Here is a 23,764-nt window from a genome sequence, read left to right as displayed (position 1 = left end):
TCCCATCCCCTCATTGCCACCCCAGTACCCTCAGTGGGGCACTGGGACAAGCCCACCCAGGGGACACCCCACGGATGCCACTGGGAGACACGGGAGGCCCCTCGGCAGCCCCGGTGCTCCGTGCCTTGGTGGCAAGAGGTGGCTGTGGCAGGGTGTCCCCTGTGGGACCCCCCCCAGGAGGGCCCTCCCGTCCTGGGCAGCCCCTGCTGCCTCTGTCAATCAGCCCTGGCCCCATTCCCAGCGCTGGCGAAGATGGAGGTGCCCGAGCTGCTCCGGCTCTGGGTGCTGGCAGGCGAGTGACAGCCCTGTCACCCCATCTGGGGGGACACGGCTGGGCTTGGGGGACCCCCGGCAGGGAGGGCGGGGGGGGGGACCCCCAGAGCAGGGTGGGCACGGGGGGTGTAAGTGGGAGAGGACGTGGGGACAGGGCTGGGATGTGACAGAGCTAAATAAAGCCGTCCTGTCCCAAATGCCAGCTGGGTTTGGGACAGGGCGGGGGACAGCGAGTGGGACCTTGGCCTGACAGGACCAGGAAAAGGGAAGGTACTGGCCCCATCCCTGACCCTGTCCCCATCCTGTCCCCATCCCTTCCTGTTGTTGTTCCCATCTCCATCTTTGACTCCATCCCCACTTTGTCCCTATCTTGTGTCCCTGTCCCCATCCTGCTTCTTTCCCCATCCCTGTCCCATCCCTGGTCCCATTCTGTCCCTGCCACCATCCTGTCCCCATCTCCATCCCGGTCTCTGTCCCTATCCTGTCCCTGTCCCTATCCCATCCTCTCCTAAATATATCCCCACTCCACTGCCTTGGGACACCTGGCACTGTAGGAACACATTTCTGTCCCAGGGGGTCTGTGGGCACCTGTGGCTTGTCCCAGGGTCTCCGGAAAAGGGGAATCTGAGGCAGGGAAGGGCCGTGTGTCCCCAGCCTCGGCCCCAGCCCTGTGTGTGGTCACAGCCATGGCCCTGGGGGTGTCCCAGACCACCCTCCCCGACCACCACGTCCTCCCTGACCACCGCATCTCCTCTGAGACTGGAACTATCTTCGTTCATGAGCTGGAGCGGGAGCTGTTCCAGGAGGCCTTTCCCACCGGGAGTGAGGATGATGATGGTAAGGGCCAGCATGGGAGGATTGGGGGGATGGGACTCATAATGGGGGCACTGAATAATCCTCCCTGCCAGTCCCCACCCCAGCTGGGCTGTCTGTCCATCCATCCCTCCATCCATCCGGTCCTGTAAACATCCATCCATCCGTCCATCCATCCGTCCATCCATCCATCCATCCATCCATCCATCCATCCATCCATCCATCCATCCATCCTTCTATCCCATCCCATCCCACCCCATCCCATCCCATCCCATCCCATCCCATCCTCCATCCCTCCCTTCTTTCCACCCTCCATCCCACCCTCCATCCCTCCCTCTCCACTCTCCACCCATGTGAGACCCCCTGGGCAGTGTCAACCCCCCCAGAGCATCACTGAGTGTCCCCTCCCCTGGGGGTTCCCTCCCTTTGGGGGATCAGGACCCCCAGGGACCATCCCTGTTTCCTTGTGGGGACCAGTTGGATGGGGAAGGAGTTCTCAGGCGGGGGGGTCCACCCACATCACAACCTGTGCCGTACCCATGTCTGTGTCCATCCCCACCCACCCGTGTGTCCCAGCAGCCCCCATCACCTTCCAAGCCCACCTGCGGGACCACCCGGACCTGCCGCGGTGGCTGCGGTACCTCCAGCGGGACCCCTACCAGCCCGGCTACCTGTATGGCTGCCCCACGGCCAGCGAGGTGGGCACCCACACCATCGAGGTAGGTGCCCACCCTCACACCCCCTGCTTCTGGGGTGGCACAGGAAGGGGTGACATCTTCAGGGGTGTCCCCTGTCCTTGCAGGTGCTGGCCTACAACCGCCGCACCTACGCCACGGTGTCCCAGCGCCTCGTCATCACCGTCATCCCCGCCCCAGGTGAGGGCTGGGCACCCTCAAGTTGCACCAGGATACCCCACAGGATGGACCGGGGTTTCCCCATGGGTGCTGCGTGTTGCCCCACAGGTGGGGAGCCCCCGTACCAGGGCGAGTTCCTGGTGGGGAACAGGAATGTGGAGGAGCTGCTGCCGGAGGCCGCGCGGGAGATGTTCCTGCAGGGCTCGGCCGGAGTCTGGGAGCGCGGAGACCTCCAGGTCATCAACGTCACCTCCGCCCTGGACCGGGGCGGCCGCGTCCCACTGCCCATCGAGGGGCGCAAGGAGGGGTACGGGCAGGGCTGGGGGGGCTGGGGGTGCTCCCTGGGCAGACCCTGGGTGGGTTTTGGGGGTCACCTCCAGCCAGTGCCCCCGCCCCACAGGGTGCACGTGATGGTGGGTTCCCATGGGGTCTTCTCAATGTGGTTTTGGGGGCTCACCTGAAGCTGCCTTAGGGTGTACATGAGGGTAGTTTCCTGTGGCCCCTTCTCCCCATGGGTGGGTTTTGGGGGGCTACCTCCACCACAAGGTGCACATAAAGGTGGGCTCCCATGGCCCCTTCTCACTGTGGGTGGGTTTTGGGGGCCCACCTCCACTGCAGGGTGTACGTGAAGGTGGGCTCCCACAGCCCCTTCTCCCCGTGCCTGGAGTCGGCCGTGTCCCCCCAGAGCCGCTTCCGCTGCAGCCTGGGCCAGCAGCCCCTCGCCTCCTGCTACGACACCTTTGCCCCCCACTTCTCCATCCGCTGGTGCAACCTCACCCTGGTGAGACCCACGTGTCCCCCCACCTCTCACAACCCCCCCCCTGTGGGGACCCCCCCCTCCTAACCACCCCCAACCCCGTTGCAGCTGCGGGTCTGGCCCAGCCCCACGACTCTGGGACCGGTTTGGGGGTCCGGGGTGCTGGAGGAGGATGGGGATTTCCAGCCCCCCACCGAGGTGCCCCCCCAGGACCTGCTGCCGGGGTTCCTGGTGACACTGCTGGTGCCACTGGTGGTGGCTGCGCTGCTCTGTCTGCTCCTGGGCCACCTCATGTGCTGCCGCAGGGAGGGAGTGTGAGTTGGGGGGCATGCTCAGGGTGCGGGTCTCCCCTACCCCAGTCGGGGTGTCTCCCCTACCCCAGGTTGGGTGCCCCTTCGCCGGCCATTGTGGCCCCAGGACAAACTGGGGATGGTGAGAGCCCTTCTCACCATAATTATAATTTTTCCCTTTTTCCCCTGTTTTGTAGGCAAAAACGGGACTTGCAGACGTCTGAGTAAGCCCTGTCACCCCAGACCGAGCTGGGGGGGTCTGGGGGGGCTGCTCTGGGAGGGCTGCTTTGGGGGACTTTGTCATGGGGATGGGACAACAGAGGAGAGAGGGACAGGGAGCAGTTTGGGGGGTGTCCTGGAGGTGGCAGAGCTTAAAGGATCCCCCCATCCCAAAAGGCCCCCCCAGCCCTCCTCCTCCCCTCCCACCCCTCGGCACCCCCCAATAACCCTCCTGAGACACGGGTTGGAGCACAAGAGCTTCTTTACTTCTCCAGTAGCCTCGGGTGGAACCAACAGCATTCAGGAGATACCCTGGGCATGGGGGGCAGACCCAAGGATGGGGGGCAGACCCCGAGGATGGGGGGCACACCCTGGTGATGGGTCCAGACCTCAAAGATGTGTGGGCAGACCCCCGTGATGGGTGGGTAGAACCCAGTGCTGGGGTGCAGACCCCAGTGAAGGGTGGGCAGACCCCAGTGATGAGGTGCAGACCACAGTGAAGGGTGGGCAGACCCCAGTGATGAGGTGCAGACCCCAACGATGGCATACAGACCCCAATAACAGGAGGGCAAACCCAAATGATGGGGGTCAATTCCTGGTGATGGGGGCCAGACCCTAATTATGGAGTGCAGACCCAATTTTGGGGGGTAGACCCCAATGGTGAGTGGGTAGAACCCAATGGTGAGACATTCAGACCCCAGTGAAGGATGGGCAGACCCCGGTGATGAGCTGTACACCCTAATGATGGGGGACGAGCCCAAATGATGAGTGAGCAGACCCCAACGGTGGGGGAGACAAACCCTGATAATGGGGCACCAACCCCCTCCCCAGGGGGACACGGGTGAAAACATGGGGTGCCTCATTCCATTCTCCTTCCCCTCTCAGCATCCAGCTGGTCCACCACACCACCATCCACGGGGACACGGAGGAGCTGCGGCACATGGCCGGGAGCCGGGATGTGATCCGGGATGTGCCCCGGCCCCTTTCCACGCTGCCCATGTTCAACGTCCGCACGGGCCAGCGCATCAACCCCATGCCCAGCCCCCGGGATGGGGCCCGTGTGCCCCTCCTCCCTCAGTGAGGGGCACCCAGGAGCGTGCCAGGGGGAGGGGGACAATCCCAGGGATGGGAACGGGGTGTCCTGATGTTTTTGGGGGTACAGAAGCCCCCCCAGGCAGAGTTCAGCCAGATGGGTGGTCACCCTTCTGACTGAGCTCTGCCCACTGACGGGCTGTTGCCTGGAGGATTTTGGGGTGTTTCCTCTTCGGGGTGAGTTTTGGAGGATAAATTGACCATTTAGTGATGAAATGAGGCTTTTCTGCTTTATTTGCAGAGCAGGTTTTGGAGTGCCCACCCTGTTCCAGACATGATCCCCCATGAAAGGCTTGCAACCTCCATAAGGGTTGGGATGACTCTGTGCATCCCCCAGCCTTGTAGAGGGAAAAGGGAGCAGGAAGAGGATGGGAATAGGCACAACGGGGGGGACACAGTCCCTGGGACCCATGATGGCACCCCAATGCCCCCCCTCCTCACCTGGGTGTCCGTGTCCAGCAGGATCTCTCCTGGAGCTCCCAAATCCTCCATCCGCACCGCATAGACCTGGATATCCCACTCAGCGTCCCGCTCAGCACCCCCCTAACCCCTCCCCGACCCCCCCAGGGGGTCCCCCAGCCCAGCCCCTCCAAAGAAAGAGCCTCTTTCACCACAGCCCCCCCTCCCTTGCATGGGGCAGGCGCCAGGGTGGGGGTTAGGAAAACATGGGGGCCCGGGAGGAACAAGGGGACCCATTGACGGGCTGGAGAATGGCAGCATTGAGGGCTTGTCCCGCGGCCAGAGCAGCCCCCCCGGGCTGTGGGGGTCCTGCTTGTGCCCACCACCATGGGGAGGGGGGCACTGGGTGGGTACAACCTGCTCCCTGGGCACATGGGGGGGTGCTGCTGGTCCCTTGGCATGAATGAGGGGTATGGGGTGTGTGGATGGGGCTGGGATGTGTGGGGCACCCAGGGGAGCAGGGGGGAGCTTGTGGTGGGGCACAAACACACTGGGACCCCCCACACCAGGGCACACATGCTCTAGGGCACCCACACACTGAGGCACCCCCACGCCGGGGTACCCCCATAGCAGAGCACCCCCATACTCACCCACCCACTCCTCTTGCATGGCTTTTGTTTGCCCACCCCCCTGCCACAATTTTGGGGTGTCTCCCTGTGCCCACCCCACTCCCCAATTCCTTCTGGGGGCTCACCCTGAGCTGAGAGCCCCCCAGTGTCCCCCACCCTGGCATCAGCTGCCCCCGAACCCTTCCTCCCCTTGATCCACCATCCCCATTTCTCCCTCCATTTGGGGAGGGGACACAGACCCCCCCAAATTCCCTCCACTGCGGGTGCCCAGCAGCTCTGCCCCACTAAATCCAGCCCAACCCTCCTACCGGGGGGGTGGGTTCCCCCTTCCTTCCTCTCCCCCCTCATCCCAGGGGGGCTGGAAGAGGAGGAGGAGGGCTGGGGGGCTGGAAAGGAGGATGGGCAGGAGCGGAGTGCAGAAGCTCGGCGGGAGCAGAGTGAGATCAACCGGGATGAGAGCGGGATCGGGGACAAGGAGCTCCCAAGGCCACCCCACCACCCACCCTGGACCCCCTCCTGAGCCCCCCCGAGAGCGAGAGGCAGCGTGGAAGAGCACCCCGAGGTTTGTTGGATCATTTCACATGCTTTATTTCAGCAGTCAAGAAAAAAAAAATCATTTCTTTTTCTTAAAAAAAAAAAAAAAGAAAACCCCCAAACCACTTAAAATTATTATTATTATTATTATTATTATTATAATTATTATTATTATTATACATTATACAAACTAGGTACAAACTCTGGGAAAAACCCGGAGTATCCACCGGGAGATGGGCCCGGCAAGAGGGAGTGGGTTCGTGCCCCTCTGTGCCTGGGGGGGATGCAGGGATGGAGAGGGATGGATGGATGGATGGATGGATGGATGGATGGATGGATGGATGGATGGATGGATGGATGGATGGAGGAAAAGCTGCTGGAAGTTGACAGCGGAGCTGAAGATTCACCTGCTTAACCTGGAAAATTCATTTATTCCTTTCTTCCCTTTTAATCCCTTTTAATTTCTTGGCTCTGCTTTGTGTTTGCTCCGGGATTTGCTCTTGGGATGATGGAAAGGGGGGGGGGGCATGGGGAGGATAGCACCTTTAGGAAATTCCCAAGTGGAACTGAGCAGCAAAGAAAGGAGGAAATAAAGCAGAAAATAGAGGGAAATTAAAATGGATTGAGCTGAGATGTGTCTTTGGAGGTTGTAGCACCAGGAGGTCCCGGGTTTGGGTGTTCCGGGGCCAAAATTAAGGAGAATATCTAAAAATAATAATAAAACAAACAAACAAACAAAGACAACCAAACAAAAAAAAACCCCACAAAACAAAACCAACCCAAAACCAGGATAAAAATCCTGAGGGAAAGAAACCTCCGAGAGAAAATGGGAATGAAAGATACACAGAGCAACAAAAGAGAAAGGTCTGGGGGGAGGGGGATAATAGGGAAAAATTAGCACCTTTGCTCTGAACCTGGCAGGAAAGTCCCGGCACGGCTGAAAAACTCCAAACGAAGCTAAAAAACAAAACAAAACAGAACTCCAAAATTAAAACTAAAAAAGACAATCAAACACCCCGAAAGTGGTGAGGTAGCCATCCGGAAAGGGGGGATGCAGCGGAGGGTCAGGTCTGCTCGGCGCCAGGGGCTCCCCTCATGTGCTTGGGAATGAATTGCTTTTGCTGCCTGAATGAAAAAATAAAATTAAAAAAGAATTCATAATAAAACCCAAAGATTCATAATAAGAAATGGCAAGTACTCAAAAGGCTGGTACCCGAATTAAAAAACTCAAGAGGAGGGGAGGGGAGAGAGAGGGAAAACAAGGAGAAAAAGCAAATTATAACCAAGAATTAAACATCTTCCTGGCAGCAAAAAAATTAATATTTGAATGAGATGCAAAAAGCAAAGGGGCTGGTGGGGAAAGGGGGGGTTTGGAGGGTGGGGGTCGACCAGTCCCAGGGGGGTCTCAGGGATTTTCAGGGAGTTGAGCTGCTCCATCTCCGGGGCTGAGGAATGAGGGGGGGGGGGCAAGCAAGCGAACCCACTTCCTGGTGATTTTGTTTGAAAAAGTAATTTATTTTTATTTCGGGTTTTTTTGGTGTTGTCTTTTTTTTTTTTTTTTTGGTTTAATGCTTTTTTTGTGGGGGGAGGGATTTTTAGGTTTTTCTCTTTTCTTTCTTTTAGAGACGCTGGATAGAAAACCGACACAAATTCAAGTCCATGTGAAATTTTCTCCTTTTTTTTTTGGCTGTTTTTTTTTTCTTTTTTTTATTATTATTATCATTATTATTACTCTCTCCTGTCACGCTTTCGGGGGGGAGGGTGTCCGGTTTACAAGAAGCAGACTGGGCCGATGTTAACGCCGAATTCCTGGTCTGGAGCGCCGACATCCATAGGAGCCAAATCAATGATGGGAAGGCGAGACGTCTTCGTCGTCTTGTACTCGATGACTGTCTTGCCCCACGCGCCGGTGTGACTCTGTGGGGACACCACGGTCATCCCCATCCCCACAAGACGTCCCACCGCCCCGCCGGGACCCCCCGCCCCCGAGCACCCACCGTGCAGCCGTCCTCAGTGACGCCGTAGGTGAAGCGGCTGTTGCCTTCAGCCCTGATCTCGATCTCGTTGGCGCCTTGGAGGAGAAGAGCCTTCTTCAGGTTGCCGGTGTCCTGGTCCATGTAGGCGACACTGTTCTTGCAGTGGTAGGTGATGTTTTGGGAGGCCTCGGTGGACATGAGGCGCAGGAAGGTCAGTTGGATGGCGACGTCGGCGGGGTTGGAGCCCTCACCGCCGTACTCAAACTGTGGGAGAAGAGGAATCGGTCACCGTGGAGGTCCCCCAGCCTGGTTGGCCCCTGACCTCGTGGCCCCCGTGCTCACCTGGAAGCCGTCGCTCATCGTCTCGCCGAACCAGACGTGCTTCTTCTCCTTGGGGTTCTTGCTGAGGTACCAGTTCTTCTGGGCGATGGTGGCCTGGGTCGGGTAGACGCACGTCTCGCCCGTTTCCATGTTGCAGTAGACCTTGATGGCGTCCAGGTTGCAGCCTTGGTTGGGGTCGATCCAGTATTCGCCTGTGGGATGAAGGGAGGGGGGTCAGGGTGGGGGATGGAGGTGTGGAGCAGACAAGAGGGATGGAAGAGAGGAGCAACCCAGGGAAAAAAAGGGGAGGAGCAGCCAGGAAGGAGGAGCAGCTAGGAGGGATCAGGTGAGGAGCAGCCAGAGGGATGGAGGTGAGGAGCAGCCAGAGGGATGGAGGTGCGGAACAGTCAGGAGGGATGAAGGATGACAGTGAGGAACAGCCACAGATGATGAAGATGGAGGTGAGGAGCAAGTGGCAGGAACAGAGGATGGAGGGATAGTTGAGGGATGTGAGATGGAAAGATGAAGGATATGAGAGCTTGAGAATGAAGAGATGAAGGAGGGAGGTGAGGAGCAGCTGTGAGAGGTGGAGGAGGGAGATGAGGAGCAGGTAGGAGGAAGCTCAGGAGTGGATCGTGGAGTTGGGCAACAGCCACAAGGAGGAGAAGAGGGAGGAGGTGAGGGGAAAACAGGAGATGGAGGGACAGAGGATGGAGGTGAGAGCAGCCATGAGAGACAGGATGGAGGAATGAAGATGGGAATCAACCATGGGGATGGAAGAAGGCCGGAGGTGAGGAGCAGGTAGAGGGGACAGAGGGATGGAGGTGAGGGCACAGAGGGGCATGGGACACTGACCGCTCTTCCAGTCGCCATGGCACATCTTCAGGTCGCGGCAGGTCCGGGCAGGGTTCTTGCGAGTGCCCTCGGGGCTGCGGATGTTCTCGATCTGTTGGCTCAGGCTCTTGAGGGTGGTGTCGACCTCCAGGTCGCGGTCACGCATCACGTTGGCATCGTCAGCCCTGTAGTAGCGCCCACCATCGTGGGCCTTCTCCTGGGGCGGCTGGGGCAGGAAGCTGAAGTCGAATCCACCACTGGGGGGGCCGGGAGGACCAGGGGGACCAGGTGGGCCGGGGGGACCCTGCGGGAGGAGAGGAGGAGGAGGACGGTGAGCAGGCAGATGATGAAGGAGGCAGTGCTGGGCGGGTGGCGGAGGGGCAGGTACGTACGACGGGGCCAACATCGCCGGTGCGCCCGCGGGGGCCAGGGGGGCCGATGGGGCCGGGCAGCCCATTGAGACCATCTTTGCCAGCAGCACCAGCGGAGCCAGGAGGACCCTGTGGGATGGGAGAAAGGGTGAGCGTGGCCGTCCTGCCCAGGCAGAGTCGTCCCCTCAAGCCCTGACCCACAGCCCCACGAGGAGCCCGATGGTGGTGGGGACTCCCGTTCCCTCTTGGGATACTGGATATCGCGGTTCATCCAGGGACTTACTCGTGGACCGGCGGGACCAGAAGCACCAGAAGGACCTTGTTCACCAGGAGAGCCCTGTGCCAAGCAAGGAAGAAGAGGAGGAGGTACCATCAGCATCTCGTGCTGCCTCCAGGACATGGGGCAGCACCCGGAGCCACCGTCACCCCACGGGACTTACAGGAGGACCAGGTGGGCCCTGAAGACCGGAGAAGCCTCTGTGACCCTTCATGCCTCTGTCACCCTGTTCACCAGCTTCACCTTTGTCACCACGGGGACCTTGTGGGCCCTGGAGGAGGAAGAGGAGGAGGAGGAAGATGTGTTGAGTGAGGTCCAGACCAACCACTGCCCCCACATCCGTGGGGACACAGAGACACTGAGGAGGATGGAGGAGAACATCAACTTACAGCAGGACCACGAGCACCAGCAGGACCAGGAGGGCCAGCAGGACCTTGGGGACCCTGAGACAGGAGAGAATGGGACAGGTTAGAGCATCCTCCACCTTCCACTGCCACTGGCTTGGGGCAGCATCACCCTGAGCGGGGCAGTGGGACCTCTGACTTCATCCTGAGCAGGGTGGTGGCACCCCTGGTTTCACTCTTTGCAGGGTGGTGAGATCTGTGGCATCACCCTGAGAGGAATGGTGGGACCCCTGGCACCACCCTTTGCAGGGTGGTGAGACCCCTAGCATCACCCTAAGAAGGGTGGTGGCGCCCCTGGCATCACCCTGAGAGGGGTGGTGGGACCCCTGGCACCACCCTGAGAAGGGTGATGGCACCCCTGGCATCACCCTGAGAAGGGTGGTGGCACTCCTGGCATCCTGGGGAAGCCCCTTTCAGCGGCAAGAGCTGAGCCTGAGTCCAGACCCCACGAATAAGATCCCTCTTGGAGTGCCCCTGGGCCAGGGAGGGGTACAAGGGGGGCTCTGGGCAGAGCAGCACTTACAGTCTCACCACGATCTCCGTTCTTGCCAGCAGGACCGACAGGGCCGGGGGCACCGGGGGCACCGGGAGCACCAGGGGGGCCGGCAGGGCCAGTCTCACCACGGTCACCCTGTGAGGAGGAAGAGGAAGAGGAGGAAGAGGAGGAAGAGGAGAGGTCAGTGTGGGCCAGCACAAGCCCATCACCCCCTACTGTGCCCCCCTCACAGCCCACTCACCTTGGGACCAGCAGCACCATCACGGCCGGGGGCACCTTCAGCACCAGGAGCACCCTGTGGAGGAGGAAAGACCCTCGTTAGGGATGGTGGGGGGTGAAGAGGGGTCACTGCTCAGCTCAACACGGGCCTCTCCATGCACCAACCGCGGCAACATCCACCAGTGCCACGAGCTGGCAAGTCCTCAGCACAACGAGCCCAACGCTGACACACGGGGGCGTCGGTGCCACCAAAAACCGATGGATGCCCACGGCCACCCACCTCACGTCCAGCTTCTCCGGGGGGTCCAGCCAGGCCGGGGGGGCCCATGGGGCCGGGAGGGCCGCGCTCACCGGGGGAACCGGAGGGACCTTGTTTGCCGGGTTCACCCTGTGCAGGGGAGGGAACAGGGGGTGTCAGACACGGTTGAACATCCCACCCCCGGCCACGGGGTTAGCCAGACCCCGGCGGGGGTCACAGCGCTGTCTGTTCCTGGGGACCCCTCTGGTACTCACAGAGGGGCCGGGCAGCCCAGGGAAGCCTCTCTCGCCTCTCTGTCCGGGGAGACCAACGACACCGCGCTGGCCGGCGATACCTTGGGGTCCGGGAGTGCCGGGAGCGCCCTGCGGGGACAAGCAGCGCCTCAGGGTGGTGGCAGCGGCGGGGTCCACCCTCCCTGCGGAGGGGACAGCTGGGGGGGGTGACCGGCACAGGGAGTCTGACCGGAGGGTTGACTTACAATGGGGCCATCAGCGCCAGGAGAGCCCTTCTCGCCGGGGGGGCCGGGGGGGCCGGCGGGTCCCGGTTCGCCGGGGCGGCCAGCGGGGCCAGTCTCACCACGGGGTCCTTTGCCACCTTCCTTCCCGCTGGGGCCGGGGGGGCCGGGGAGGCCGATGTTCCCCTGGACGGGAGGGGAGGCGATGCCATCAGGCAGCAGGCCGGGACCCCCCCGGCTGCCAGCTGAAGGGCGGCCAGGGGTATCCCGGTGCCAGATGGGACAGGGAGGCCACATGGAGCAGCCTGGATGGGTACCCAGCACCTCCCGTGTTCCCCGTCACAGGCACCCTCCCGGCCCCCACACCTCTCACCCCTGGGGGTACTCACAGAGGGGCCGGGGGGTCCAACTCGTCCAGCAGCACCAGGGAAACCAGTAGCACCCTGGAAGGGAGAAAAGCTGGAGTCAACGGGGTGGGATCCAGGTGTCACAGGGCCAGGGGACTGTCCCCTGGCTGGGAGCCACGGGGAGTGGGGGGGGAACCCCTTGGCTGGTGGTCAAGAGGGCAGGATCCATCTGGAGAGCTGATTTTGTGGGCATAAAAGCAACCCCTCCCCCTTTTCCCCTCTGCTCTTCCCCCTCCTGGGATGAAGCCACCCCACACTGATGCCATGTCCCAGGCAGTTTTGGGGTTGCAGGAATGGAGGTGCCTCACGGTGTTGGGGCAGCAGAGCGAGACACAGTGGGGAGTGTTCACGCCCCAGGGGGGGTCCCCAAAACCCCCCATCCCCACAAAACTGGTACTTACAGGGGGTCCGGCGCTTCCGCGAGCACCTTTGGGACCAGGAGCACCAACAGCACCCTGTGGGGGAGGAAGAGGAGGAAGAGGAGGAGGTGAGGAGTGAGCTGTGCCATGGGACTGGACCCCAAGGGGGTCTGGGGTGGGTTGGGAGAACTTACAGCAGGTCCAGGAGCACCAGTGGGGCCAGCAGGGCCGGGGGGACCGGCATCACCCTTGGCTCCAGCATCCCCAGTTTCACCTTTAGCACCAGGCTGGCCATCGGCACCCTGTGGGAGAGGGAGAGGGGTGGATTCGGGGGACTCAGCATCACCCCGGCAGGGGCAGGATCAGACCCCCAGGCAGGGAGGAGCGAGGCTATTGCACTTACAGGGGGGCCAGCAAATCCAGCAGGACCGGGAGGGCCGGGCTCGCCGCGGTCACCCTGGGAGAGACGGGAGGGAACGGAGTCAGACGAGCAGGGGACGGCCACCAGGGCCACCAAGGGGCGACCAAACAGCAGGGTCATCACTCAGGGTGGGGGGCACACTTACGGGAGCCCCACGGGCACCAGTGGGACCAGCAGGACCGGGGGGACCAGCTTCTCCCTGGAAAAGGGGAGGACAATCGGAAAAAAAGGAGGTCAGGGCTGCAGTGAGGAGGTGGCAGGGTGTGCCGGACACATCCGTCCCCGGGGGACGTCCCTACCTTGTCACCGGGAGCACCAGCGGGGCCGGGGGGGCCGATGGGACCGGTCAGACCTCGGAGACCGTCTTTGCCAGGAGCGCCGTCAGCACCTTTGGGTCCGGGGTCACCCTGGGGAGGAAGAGGATTGTGGGTTACTGAGGAGGTCCCTTGCGGGGGCTCGCCCCCTCTTCCCTCTTTCTTGGGTGCACTGAGCCATTCCTGGTTCTTCATCTTCCCTGGGAGAGGCTGGGACCATCCTCCTCCTCCTCACCAGAGCTGGGGTCTCAGTGAGAGACTGTTCCCAAGGGCCACACTCGGATGAGGACAGAGGTGACACTGAGCACCCCCTTCCCCAGGGCGTTGCTTCCCCCCAGCCTTGGCTTGGGGGCACATCCAGCCCTGAGGGGACAATGATGAGGGGGCACAGGGGTGGTGGGGAGCAGGTGACCAAGGGGGACATCAAGGTTTTGGGGGCACATCCAGCCCCAAGGGGTTGATGAGGGGAGCATAGGGATAGTGGGGAGCAGAGGAGAAATGGGGACATTGGGGTTTTGGGGACGTATCCAGCCCTGACGGGACTATGATGGAGCACAGGGGTGGTGGGGAGCAGAGGAGCAGTGGGGACACTGGGGCTCTGGGGGGCACATCCAGCCTCAAGAGAATGATGAGGGGGGCACAGAAGTGGTGGGGAGCAGAGGAACAGTGGGGACATCAGGGTTCTGGGGGATGCATCCAGTCCCCAGGGGACAATGAGGGAGGCACAGGTGTCTGGGGACACGTACCCTGTCACCCTTGGCACCTGGCAGGCCGGCAGCACCACGTTCTCCAGGCATACCCTGCAGACCGGGGGGCCCTTGGCTTCCGGGGGCTCCGGGAGCACCAGCATCACCCTGGGAAAGAGAGACAGAAAAGAAGGATTAGCAAGACCCCAGCACAGCAAAACCCTCCTGGCTCCAGCCCCAGCCAAAGAAGCAAAGCCAAACCCATCGCCCTTTACAGCTGCACTCAAAAGCTGGGGACAGTCACCCACCACCCTGACATTCCCAAGCTGGCACCTACCTTAGCACCATCATTACCGGGAGCACCGTTAGCACCACGAGGACCTTGGGGACCGGGGGGGCCTTGGACACCACGTTCACCAGGGAAACCTCTCTCACCCTGGAGGGGGGAGGCAGGAGAAGGGCCGAGGCCATCAGGGAGATGTCAGGCACTTTGAGGTGCCAAGAACCGATGGGGAGTCCACAGAGTTCAACTTACCCTGGCACCGGCGGGGCCGGGGGCACCGACATCTCCGGGGACACCCTGTGTGGGAAGGAGAGGGTGTGGAGTCAGAGGAGGCACTGGTGGGGATGGGCAGAGGGGTCCAGAGGAGTCCACAGGGTGCCCCCAGGGGTCTCTCAATCCCTGGGGCAGGGCTGGGATCCCCACTGCTCCCCCACTGCGTGAAGCACATCACTGGGGGGACCCCCCATCAACACGCCCCAGCCACGGCTGGGAGAGGGGACATGGGAAGGGGACAGGGAGGGTCTCAAGTCGCCCACGCACTCACCTGCTCACCAGGCTTGCCAGCCTCTCCGGGGGGGCCAGCGGGGCCGGGCAGACCCTGGGGAGGAAGAAGAGGAGCAATGAACCACCAGGGAAGTGGGAGACCAGAGAGGACGAGGGAAAGGGTAACATCACCCCCACCCTGGGTGGTTTATGCCCCTCACCACAGAAGGGGACACCCCTCACCTGGAAACCAGGAGCACCAGCAGGACCTTGTTCACCTCTTTCTCCAGCGGGACCCTGGGGGAGGCAGGACAAGTATTGAGGCTCAGCTTCTGAGCCCCTTCTTTGGTGGCAGAGCACGGCCGTGGGTGGCCACGGGCTGGGGGATACTCACAGTGGGGCCGGGAGGACCTTGGGCACCAACTTCACCGTCTTTGCCAGCAGCACCCTGGGGAAGAGGGATAAGAGGGTGCTCAGAGCACGGCCCCGACCTGCAGCCCCCGCAGAGCTCTGTGAGTCCCGTCCCCCCGCCCCCGCCTCCCCAAAACAAGGGTGTGGCCACACGGCGTCCTTCGAAGGACGGGAGACACCGCGGGGCGAGCTGCCCACGGCCACGTCACCTCCCTGCTGTCCCCGCTCCAAAGCTGCCGGTAGCCACCGGGATGGAGTCCCAAACACCTCATCCCACTGCCCTCCTCGTCCTTGGGGCTTTCCCTGGCACCGCTCAGTCATCTCACACCCCATCCCTGCCACCCCACACTGGGGTGACTCTCCCTGCCACCCCATCCTGGGGTGATGCCCCCTGTCACCTCACACAGGGGTGACCCTCCCTGCCGAGCCCCCACCAGACCGTTTGTGCTCCAGCAAATACTCACCACGGCACCGGGGGGACCGGGAGCGCCTCTCTCACCAGGTTTACCGGGCTCACCCTAAAAAGAGAGCAGGATGAGACCTGTGACGACACCGGGGGGGGGGACGGGACGGGTCCCCTGAGCCACCTGCCCATGCACAGCCACCGTCCCCGGTGGTGGCAGTGGCCATTGGGTGGGATCCCTCACGGACCAGGGTGCAGCATCACCCTGGCAGCCCCCCGGGGGGGGTGTGTGTGTCACACTCACCGCAGCACCTTTGGGACCAGGGAATCCCATCACACCGGCTTGACCTCTGGCACCGGGGGGGCCGGGGGGGCCAGGGCGACCGTCTTGACCAGCGGGACCCTGTTATGGGGGGAGCCAGAGTCCCATCAGCTGAGCCCCCGGTGAGCCAAGGGAGGAGGAGACATTAGTGGGGACAGCGGGGACAACTTACAGGGGGGCCAGTCTTGCCGTCGGGACCGGGGCTCCCGGGGCTTCCAGTCAGACCCTGCAAGGGAATGGGAAGTGGGTCAGGAGCTCAGGTATCCCAGGAGATGCTCCAGAGAACGGGAGCATCCTGGAAAGCAGCTTCTCCGTTGGCACGGGGAGTATGACAGCCGGCATCCATCAACGTGGCTCGTTGCTGCTGCTGCCACCGTGTCTCCGTGCCCGCCACCCTGCCACGCTCACCTTGGCACCGGGGAGGCCGGGTTCCCCGGGGCGTCCAGCTTCACCAGGAGATCCTTTGGGGCCGACGGGGCCGGGGGAGCCGCGCTCGCCGGGGGGACCCTGGGAAGGGCGGGAGAGGGGACAGGGGTTACTCTGACTGCGGGGCAGCACCCGGGGGCAGGGCAGGAGCAGTGTCACCGGAGGTGGCAGCGGCACAGAGCTGGTCTGGCCACTGCTTGGGACAGGTGACAATGCTCAGCGTCCCCATAGCCCCGATGACGCGACTTTCTCATCCAGACACGGGCACCCACCTTGGGACCAGCGATACCATCAGCGCCAGGGAAACCGCGGCTGCCGGGAGCACCCTGCGAGGGACACCAGAGGGGTCAACGTGGGGACACGGGGTGGCCTCGGGGGGCTTGAGGGTGCAGGGAAGGGTGTGCCGGTGTGGGACATGGCCACTGGTGGGAGTAGCCTGAGGAGGGGCTGGGGATGTCACCACGGTGTCCTCGAGCACGCACAAAGGTTCAGCTGCTGGACAGCACGGGGACGGGGATGGGGACAGGGACATGGCAGGGAGGGGACAGGGATGCTCCTACTCACACGTTCGCCAGCAGGGCCGGGAAGCCCAGCGGGGCCGGGCTCACCACGAGCTCCTCTCTTGCCTTCCTCACCAGCAGGGCCAGGGGGACCTTGGACACCAGCGGGACCCTGGGGGAGGAGTCGAAGGGATGAGCACCCACAGGATGTGCTGGGGCCAAGAGGGACCGAGACCCCCAAGGTGACATTGAGGAATCACTTACGGGTTCGCCTTTGGCACCAGTGTCACCTTTGTTGCCTGGAGCACCGGGCTCACCCTGGAGGTGGATGGAGAGAAGAAGGAAAAGCTGTTTAACACCAGATTGAGGAGCAGAGGGAGACCTGAGCCACATCCTGATCACCCCTCAGAGGCAGGAGGGTGCTCAGCATCTGTCATCCCCCAGCACCACCCTGCCCTGACAGGGACCAGAGGACACCAGAGGAGGCACCTCCAGGTAGGACATCAGCTTGCTGGAGCAGAGAAAGGGATCCAACCCCAGGAAGAAGAAGATGGAGGTGTCCAGGGATACTCACAGCGTTACCCTTGGGACCGGGGGCACCACTGGGACCCTGAGGTCCGGAGGGACCACGGGCACCGGGGAAGCCGGGAGCGCCAGCAATGCCAGGAGCACCCTGGAAGAGGCAGAGGAGGGTGTGAGGAAACAGCACAGCCCTTCATCCTGGAGCTGGAGCGGGAAGCAAGGGACACTCACAGTTGCACCCTTGGCACCAGGTTGACCATCAGCACCAGGATTGCCCTGTGGAGAGAAAGAGGAAGAGGAGGGTTATGGCGGGGCTGGCAAGACATGAGGCCAAAGGACAAGGAGCCATCAGATGTCACTTACAGCAGGACCAGCAGCGCCAGCAGGGCCGGGGGGACCGGGTTCACCACGGGCACCTTGGGGACCTTCACTGCCACGAGCTCCCTGGGGACCAGTTTCACCCTGGGGAGGAAGAGGAGGGAGGAAGAGCCATGAGCATGAGGGTTTCCCTGATCCCCAACATGGATGACCTCCCCTCCATCTGCAGCTCCTTCCCCATGGAGGCAAAGCCAGGAGAGATGCCCACGGGACTTGTTTGGGGACATCCCCATCTGTCCCAAGCAGTGGTCAGCTCATGGCATTTTGGGCTTGGGAACCCATGCCATGCTCAGTCCTCTTCCCATCCCACTCTCCCAGTTCCCACCAGTTTCTCCCAGCCCAGGAGATGGTCAGGCAGGTCCTACCTTAGCACCAGCAGCACCGGGGAAGCCGGGGGGACCAGCGGGACCAGTTGGACCCTAAATGGGAGAGAGGTTGTATGTCAGAAGAGGGATCCCACCTCCCACACCTGGCACTGGTGGGATTTCCAGGCAGCAGAGCTCTGGCTGCCATCCAGGATTTCCCATTCGTGGTGGAGCTGGGATGGGATTTCTCTCTGGAGAAGCTGGAAGTGATTCCAGGTTCTGGAGGAGGGTGGATGGGTTTGGGGTTTGAGGTTACTTACGGGGGGACCGGCAGCACCAGGAGCACCGTCATTGCCACGAGCACCCTGTGGGAGAGGACACATCCATGAGTGATGCCCACAGGTTGGAGAGGTGACCCCCAGCCCCCCCAAACCCCGGGCAGGGGGTCTCAGCCCTGCCCAGATTGAATACTCACAGCAGGGCCGGATGGACCAGGACGGCCTCTCTCGCCAGGAAGACCACGAGGACCCTTGGGAGGGAACAGGACACATTTAGGACATGTTTGGGTCACCTAGGTGGGCACTTACCTCTTTCTGAGCCTCCTCCTATCCCTGTGCCCCTTGTCTCTCCCCACTCCTGCCCACAGTGACATTTCCAAGGGGTTAATCCCCCTCCCACCCTGGTGAATCCCTGGGGAAGCATCCCTGAGGATGAGCTGGTTCCCCATCAGGTCTTGACCCCCATCCCCATCCCCTCTTGCCCATACCCCCCCACCACGCCCCTCAGGGGTCCAGCACTCACCATCTGCCCAGGAGCACCGTTCTCTCCAGGGCTGCCGGGCTCACCCTGGGAGGGGGGAAGGACAACATGAGGGACCTGCTCTGGAGGGAGGAGGGAACAGCGAGGACATTCCAAGGACAGGGGTGACACTGCCACCACTCCTCACCTTGGGGCCAGCAGGTCCAGGCTCACCCTTGGCACCATCCAGACCACTGAAGCCCTGAGTGGCAAGAGAGAAGGGGTGGGGGGTCAGGAAGGGATCTTTGCTGATGTTGGGGTCCCACATCCCCTAAATCTCACAAGCACTGGAGGGGGGACTCACTCTGTGTCCCTTCATGCCTGGCAGGCCAGCAGTGCCTGGGAGACCACGGGCACCCTAGAAGGAAAGGGGAAGTGGTCATGGAGATGTTGTGGGGGCTGTCCCTGCACCCCATTACCCCTGTCCCCAAGGGGACAGACACCTGGTGTCACCAGCAGAGCACAGCAGGGGTGTCCCCTCCTGTGTCCCTGTGTCCTGAGGGGCCACCTCACCTGGGGGCCGGGGGGACCGCGCTCTCCGGGGCGGCCGGGCTTTCCAGCTTCACCCTAGGGAGAAGGACACCGGGTTGGTGGCATGTCCCCAAGACAGGCAGCTCCTGCTCTCCTGGAGGGGCTGTCAGGGCCATCGGGCCCCAGACTGAGGGGGGACCCCATGGACAGGCCACTTACATCATCTCCGTTCTTGCCAGGGGGGCCAGCGGGACCACGGGGACCCATGGGACCCTAGGAGAGATGCAGGGCAGCAGTGAGGATGCTGTGGGTGACAGCTGTCCCCTGTCACCCTGCCACCCATCCTGGGCAGAGCCAGGCTCTGCCGGCCCCGTCCCCACGGATCCCAAAGCAGGGACAGTGTGGCCACAGCCAGGGCTGGGAACCAGCAGCATTGTCCCCATGCCCAGAGGACATCAGCTGGAGCAGGAGGTGGCAAGACTCACAGAAGCACCAGGCTCTCCAGGTTCACCAGGGGGACCTTGGAAACCTTGAGGACCCTGGGGGGAAAAAGGGGAAAAAAAAAAGGAGAAAATGGGTTATAAAGTGAGAAGTTTGGGCCTGAAGCCCCCAGTGACAGTGGAAGTGTCCTCCAGTATGGTGGCATGAGGACGTGTGTGCCCACATGCTTCCGTAGCTGTCAGGAAGGATGAGACATCCCCCAGCCCATCCCACCCAAAGGGGCCTTGGGGGTTTCTTGTCCCCAAAATCAAGGGGAGAGGAAGAGGAGACACTCACAGGAGCACCGGGAGGGCCAGGGAGACCACGGGGACCGGCTGGGCCCTAGGGGAGAATGGAAAAGTGAGGAGGGGGTGCCTTGTCACCCTCTCCCTATTGCCAACCCTTCCCTGTCCCCATCACCACCCCACTGCTGCACCCAGTGAGCCTCACTGCCACCCCACCACCATCCCATTGCTCTGCACATCTCCACTCATCACTGCCCCAAAACCAGTCCCTCCTTGTCCCCATCACCCCCATTCCCTGTCCCCACTGCCACCCCATCCCTGCCCCTGTTGCCAGCCCATCACTGCGCCCATTGCCATCCCCACACCATGTCCCCATCCCTGTTCCCATCTCCATCCATTCCTTGTCCCCACTGCCACCTCATCCCTGTCCCCATCCCTGCCCCTGTCTGCATCCCTGTCCCTCTCCCCACCCATTCCCTGTGCTTGTCCCTGACCCCATCCTTGTCCCTATACCCACCCATTCCCTGTCCCTATTGTCACCCCATCCCTGTTCCCATCACCCCCCATTCCCTGTCCCCAGTGCCACCCCATCTCTGCCTCTATTACCACCCCATCACCACCCTGACCATATTCCCCTCCCTGTCCCCATCACCCCCCATTCCCAGTTCCTCATTGCCATCCCATCACCGTCGGCTTTGACACTCCATCACCACGTCCCCCCCATTGCCACTCCATCCCTATCCCCACTGCCACCCCATCACCACCCTGACCCTGTCCCCATCCCTGTCCTCACTGCCACCCCATCACCACCCCATCCTGGTCCCCGTCCCTGTCCCCATCCCTGTCCCTATCCCTGTCCCCATCCCCTCCAGGCCCAACATCCCTCCCCAGCCCTCCCATCTCGTGCCACTCAGTGGCATCATCAACACATGAAGCACTTCTGGCACCTCACCCAGCTTGACCCTCCACCCCCCGTGCCCCCTGTGCCCCCCCATGTCCCCCTGTGCCCCTCCATGTCCCCCTGTGCCCCCCATGCTCACCATGGGCCCAGGCACGGCCATCCCCCCGGCTTTCTCATCGTAGCCGTAGGACATTTGGGGAGCGAAGTTCTGTGGGAGGAGGGAGAGAGCGGGGGGTGAGCAGGGCGTGGGACCCCCGGGGGGCTGCATCACTGAGGACCCCCCATACTCACTCCGCCGAGGCCTGGGGGGCCTGGAGGGCCTGGGGGTCCCGGGAGACCAGGCTGTCCAGGGATGCCATCTCTGCCAGGGGGGCCGGGGAGTCCCTGGGGGGAGAGAAGAGGAGCGTGAGCCCCAGTGGGCCAGGGGTCCCAGGGGTGATGCCCACCCTGGGGCAGGGGTGATACCCACCCTATCTCCTTTGGGGCCGGTGTCTCCTTTAGGACCCTGTGGTGGAGAGATGAAACAGATGGTTAGAAAAAGGGGTCTCCAAAAATACGGGGGGAGGGGGGATGTCGGGAGGTTTTGTGGGATTAATTTTGGGGGAGCCTTTACCTCTACTCCAGCACTTTCTGGGTAGACAGGGGAGGCTGTGGGAGGAAAAAGGGGCGTTCAGAGCAGCCCAACATCACCCACCAATCCCACACCCACCCAACAGCCCAGACATGGGGAGCGGGGGGGACACTGAGCCCCACTGGTCCTCAAGGACCCCCTGGACGGATAACTCGGCGGTCGGAGAGCTCTGGGGGACACGCCACTGTACCGTCGGTGTCGGGACAGATGGGGCAGCATTCTCCGAAGGGGATCTCGGCGTTGGGACAGTCGGAGGTGTCCTCGCAGATCACCTCGTCGCAGAGGATGTTGCCGCTATCGCAGACGCAGATCTGGCAGGGTTCTGGTTTCCACACATCCTTGTCGTTGTACGTTAGCCCATCCTGTACGCAGCTCCCAGTTTGGACTGGGACACAGGGGCAGGGCAGGAGGAAGCGTCAGGACGGAGGGGAGAGTGGATCCCGTCTGGCTCTCCCCCTCCCCTCCCCTCCTCTCCCCTCCCTTCATCCCCCTCTTTGCTCCTGCAGTGTTTCTCCCTTCATCTGGTTCTCATCAGCCCATCGCGGTGACACAGGAAAAAGCTCCACAATAAACTCTTCCCACATACGCTGGAATTTAAACAAAAAAAAAAAAAAAAAAAAAAAAAAAAAAAAAAAAAGTCCCTCCAGCCACTCTCTACGTCCCGCGAGCGGATGGGGCCAAGGCAAACATCCCCCCCCCAAAAAAAAAGGCAGGGGGGTCCCCGCCGTCCGCGGGAGGACGGCAACAAGGATGGGGTGGGATGGGGCGGGATGAGACGGGGATGGGACGGGGTGGGTTGGCCCCAACGTCTGGGCTGAAATTAGATCCAGGCGGCTGCGGGATAGGGCTGGATCAGGCCAGATGGGATTGGGGAATGGGAGGACAGAGAGTGGAAGCAGGCGGGGGCTGGCGTGGGGAGGGGAGGGCAGGGCGGCGCGCCAGAGCCCGGGGGTGGCCCCATGGTGGGGAAGGGTCCTGGGGAGGGGGCGCGGGGCTGGGTCAGCTCCTCGAAACCCACTCGGGAAAAAAAAAAAAAAGGCAAAGGGGGTAAAAAAGGCAAACGAGAAAAAAATGGCAAAGGGAAATAAAAAGGCCAAAAAAATAAAAAAAATTTAAAAAAGGAGAGGGGATGGAAAATGCAAAATTCCAATGGAAAAAAAGGCAGAAACCGGAATGAAAAAAAAAGGTAAAAAATGCAGAATGGGAAATGCAGGATTGGGAAAAGGGGAATGGGAAAGGAAGAATGGGAAATGCAGGATGGATGTTGTCAATGCAAAATGCAGAATTAAAAAAAAAAACAAACCAAGGTGTTAAAAAAAAGCACCAAAAAAATCCTCCCCAAAACCGACAAAATTGGGTAAAAAGCGATGGGCGCCCGGGCCTGGCGCTGCCCCAGCGTCCCTCTGTGTCCCCCTCCTGCAGGTGGCAGTGAGGCACAGAGGGGACATGGCAGTGGGGGGGTGACCCCAGCCGTGCCCCCGTCCCCCTTCCCTGGCAGCTCCCTCGGCTGCCGAAACATTTTGCTTATGAATCATCCGAGACTTTTCTAATTCTTTCCTGATGGCTTTCGCAGATCCTGGGGCTGGGCCCCCCCTTCTCCCTCTCCCCCCCTCTCCTCTCTCCCGCGCTCTTTCCCCCCTTTCCTTTCCTTTCCCGGCCTCCTCCTCCTCCTCCCCTCCGTCCCAGCTCCCTCCTTCCCCGCCGGCTCCTCTCCACCCTTTCTTCCCTCCCTGCTCTTGGCAGGGTGCCCCGACTCTCCACACGACCACAGCCCCCCTAAACCCCTTTTACCCCAACTCCAAATCCTCTCAAGCCCATTTTTGTTTTTTGGTTTTTTTTAAGTTTTTCCCTAATTTCCCTACTTTCCCCCTGATTTTCCCTCTCTGCTCTGCACGCCAACCCTGATTTCCTCCTTCCCCACACCAAGGCAGCCGGACCAAGGGTCGCTGATGCCACCAGACCCCATCCCACCCCACACCCCACATCCCACCGGGGTGAAGACCATCACCCAGCGCCGGCTACTCACTGTCTTCTTCTCCTTGCCCGTGGGTGAGTAGTACAGTCGCTGCTATCAACAGCAGTAACCGAGAATCCACAAAGCTGAACATGTCTAAATATTAGACATGTAGACTCTTTGGGTCTCTTTTGTTCTTAGGTTGGGGTCATACGGGGCCGATCCAACCCTGGAGCTCCAAATCCAGACCCCAGCAGAAACTTCCTACTGCCCTTTGCCCACTTCTTTGCCTGCCCTTATATACGGTGCGGCAGCGGCGAGAGGTGGGACCCATTGCAACCAGGGAATTTTGGACGGCCCCTCGGCCAATCAGAGGCACCCAGCGAGTCGGGGGGCACCCCTTGCACACCCCCCCTCCCGTCTGTCCATGCACACGCACACGGACATGTACACGCGTGTTGTCCCCAAGCAGGGCTACAGTGGTAGCTGTGGGGTGGATGGGAAGGGGATGGTGGGATGGGGGCTTCAAGGGGGTTTGGGGTGGTTTTTTGAGGGGGGCTGTGATTTTTTGGGGGGGGTTTGGCACACCCTGA

At 61.6% G+C, this 23,764-nt stretch overlaps 2 protein-coding genes across 6 annotated transcripts; one reads left to right on the top strand and one right to left on the bottom strand.

Annotated features, from left to right (window-relative positions):
* The first annotated feature begins 191 nt into the window (after positions 1–191).
* Positions 192–4,514, top strand: SGCA (sarcoglycan alpha). Of its 5 annotated transcripts, XM_051803554.1 has the most exons (10): positions 252–292; positions 492–543; positions 958–1,110; positions 1,663–1,805; positions 1,889–1,961; positions 2,049–2,247; positions 2,559–2,721; positions 2,806–3,011; positions 3,185–3,211; positions 4,092–4,514. In XM_051803554.1, exons 3-10 carry the CDS (start codon positions 960–962, stop codon positions 4,285–4,287), a joined length of 1,158 nt encoding a protein of 385 aa, XP_051659514.1. In that variant the 5' UTR covers positions 252–292; positions 492–543; positions 958–959; the 3' UTR covers positions 4,288–4,514. The 5 variants fall into 5 exon arrangements, with proteins under 5 accessions (XP_051659513.1, XP_051659512.1, XP_051659511.1 ...); XM_051803553.1 differs by lacking the exon at positions 492–543 and having other exon boundaries at positions 192–292; XM_051803552.1 differs by lacking the exon at positions 492–543 and having other exon boundaries at positions 216–292; positions 928–1,110; positions 1,663–1,784.
* A 1,813-nt stretch (positions 4,515–6,327) lies between these two features.
* Positions 6,328–23,447, bottom strand: COL1A1 (collagen type I alpha 1 chain). The gene is made up of 51 exons (XM_051803545.1): positions 23,244–23,447; positions 21,408–21,602; positions 21,200–21,234; positions 21,056–21,091; positions 20,878–20,970; positions 20,726–20,794; positions 19,738–19,782; positions 19,446–19,499; positions 19,180–19,233; positions 19,003–19,056; positions 18,794–18,847; positions 18,638–18,691; positions 18,493–18,537; positions 18,167–18,220; positions 18,012–18,056; positions 17,752–17,805; positions 17,372–17,470; positions 17,240–17,284; positions 17,061–17,159; positions 16,751–16,804; positions 16,551–16,658; positions 16,259–16,312; positions 15,969–16,067; positions 15,733–15,786; positions 15,543–15,641; positions 15,300–15,353; positions 14,819–14,872; positions 14,668–14,721; positions 14,486–14,539; positions 14,194–14,238; positions 13,996–14,094; positions 13,719–13,826; positions 12,958–13,065; positions 12,804–12,857; positions 12,641–12,694; positions 12,432–12,539; positions 12,280–12,333; positions 11,861–11,914; positions 11,496–11,657; positions 11,272–11,379; positions 11,039–11,146; positions 10,781–10,834; positions 10,567–10,674; positions 10,029–10,082; positions 9,803–9,910; positions 9,646–9,699; positions 9,384–9,491; positions 9,013–9,295; positions 8,179–8,369; positions 7,858–8,100; positions 6,328–7,777 (listed from the first exon to the last, which is right to left on the bottom strand). The coding sequence occupies exons 1-51, from the start codon at positions 23,323–23,325 to the stop codon at positions 7,631–7,633; spliced, it is 4,362 nt and encodes a 1,453-aa protein (XP_051659505.1). The 5' UTR covers positions 23,326–23,447; the 3' UTR covers positions 6,328–7,630.
* Positions 23,448–23,764: the final 317 nt, after the last annotated feature.

The sequence above is a fragment of the Manacus candei genome, unplaced genomic scaffold (assembly GCF_025592945.1).
Source record: "Manacus candei isolate 608988 ecotype Guabito, Panama unplaced genomic scaffold, ASM2559294v1 h1tg000058l, whole genome shotgun sequence".
NCBI lineage: Eukaryota > Metazoa > Chordata > Aves > Passeriformes > Pipridae > Manacus > Manacus candei.
The sequence above is the reverse complement of the archived record's forward strand: the minus strand, read 5'-3'. Positions and strand labels throughout refer to the sequence as shown.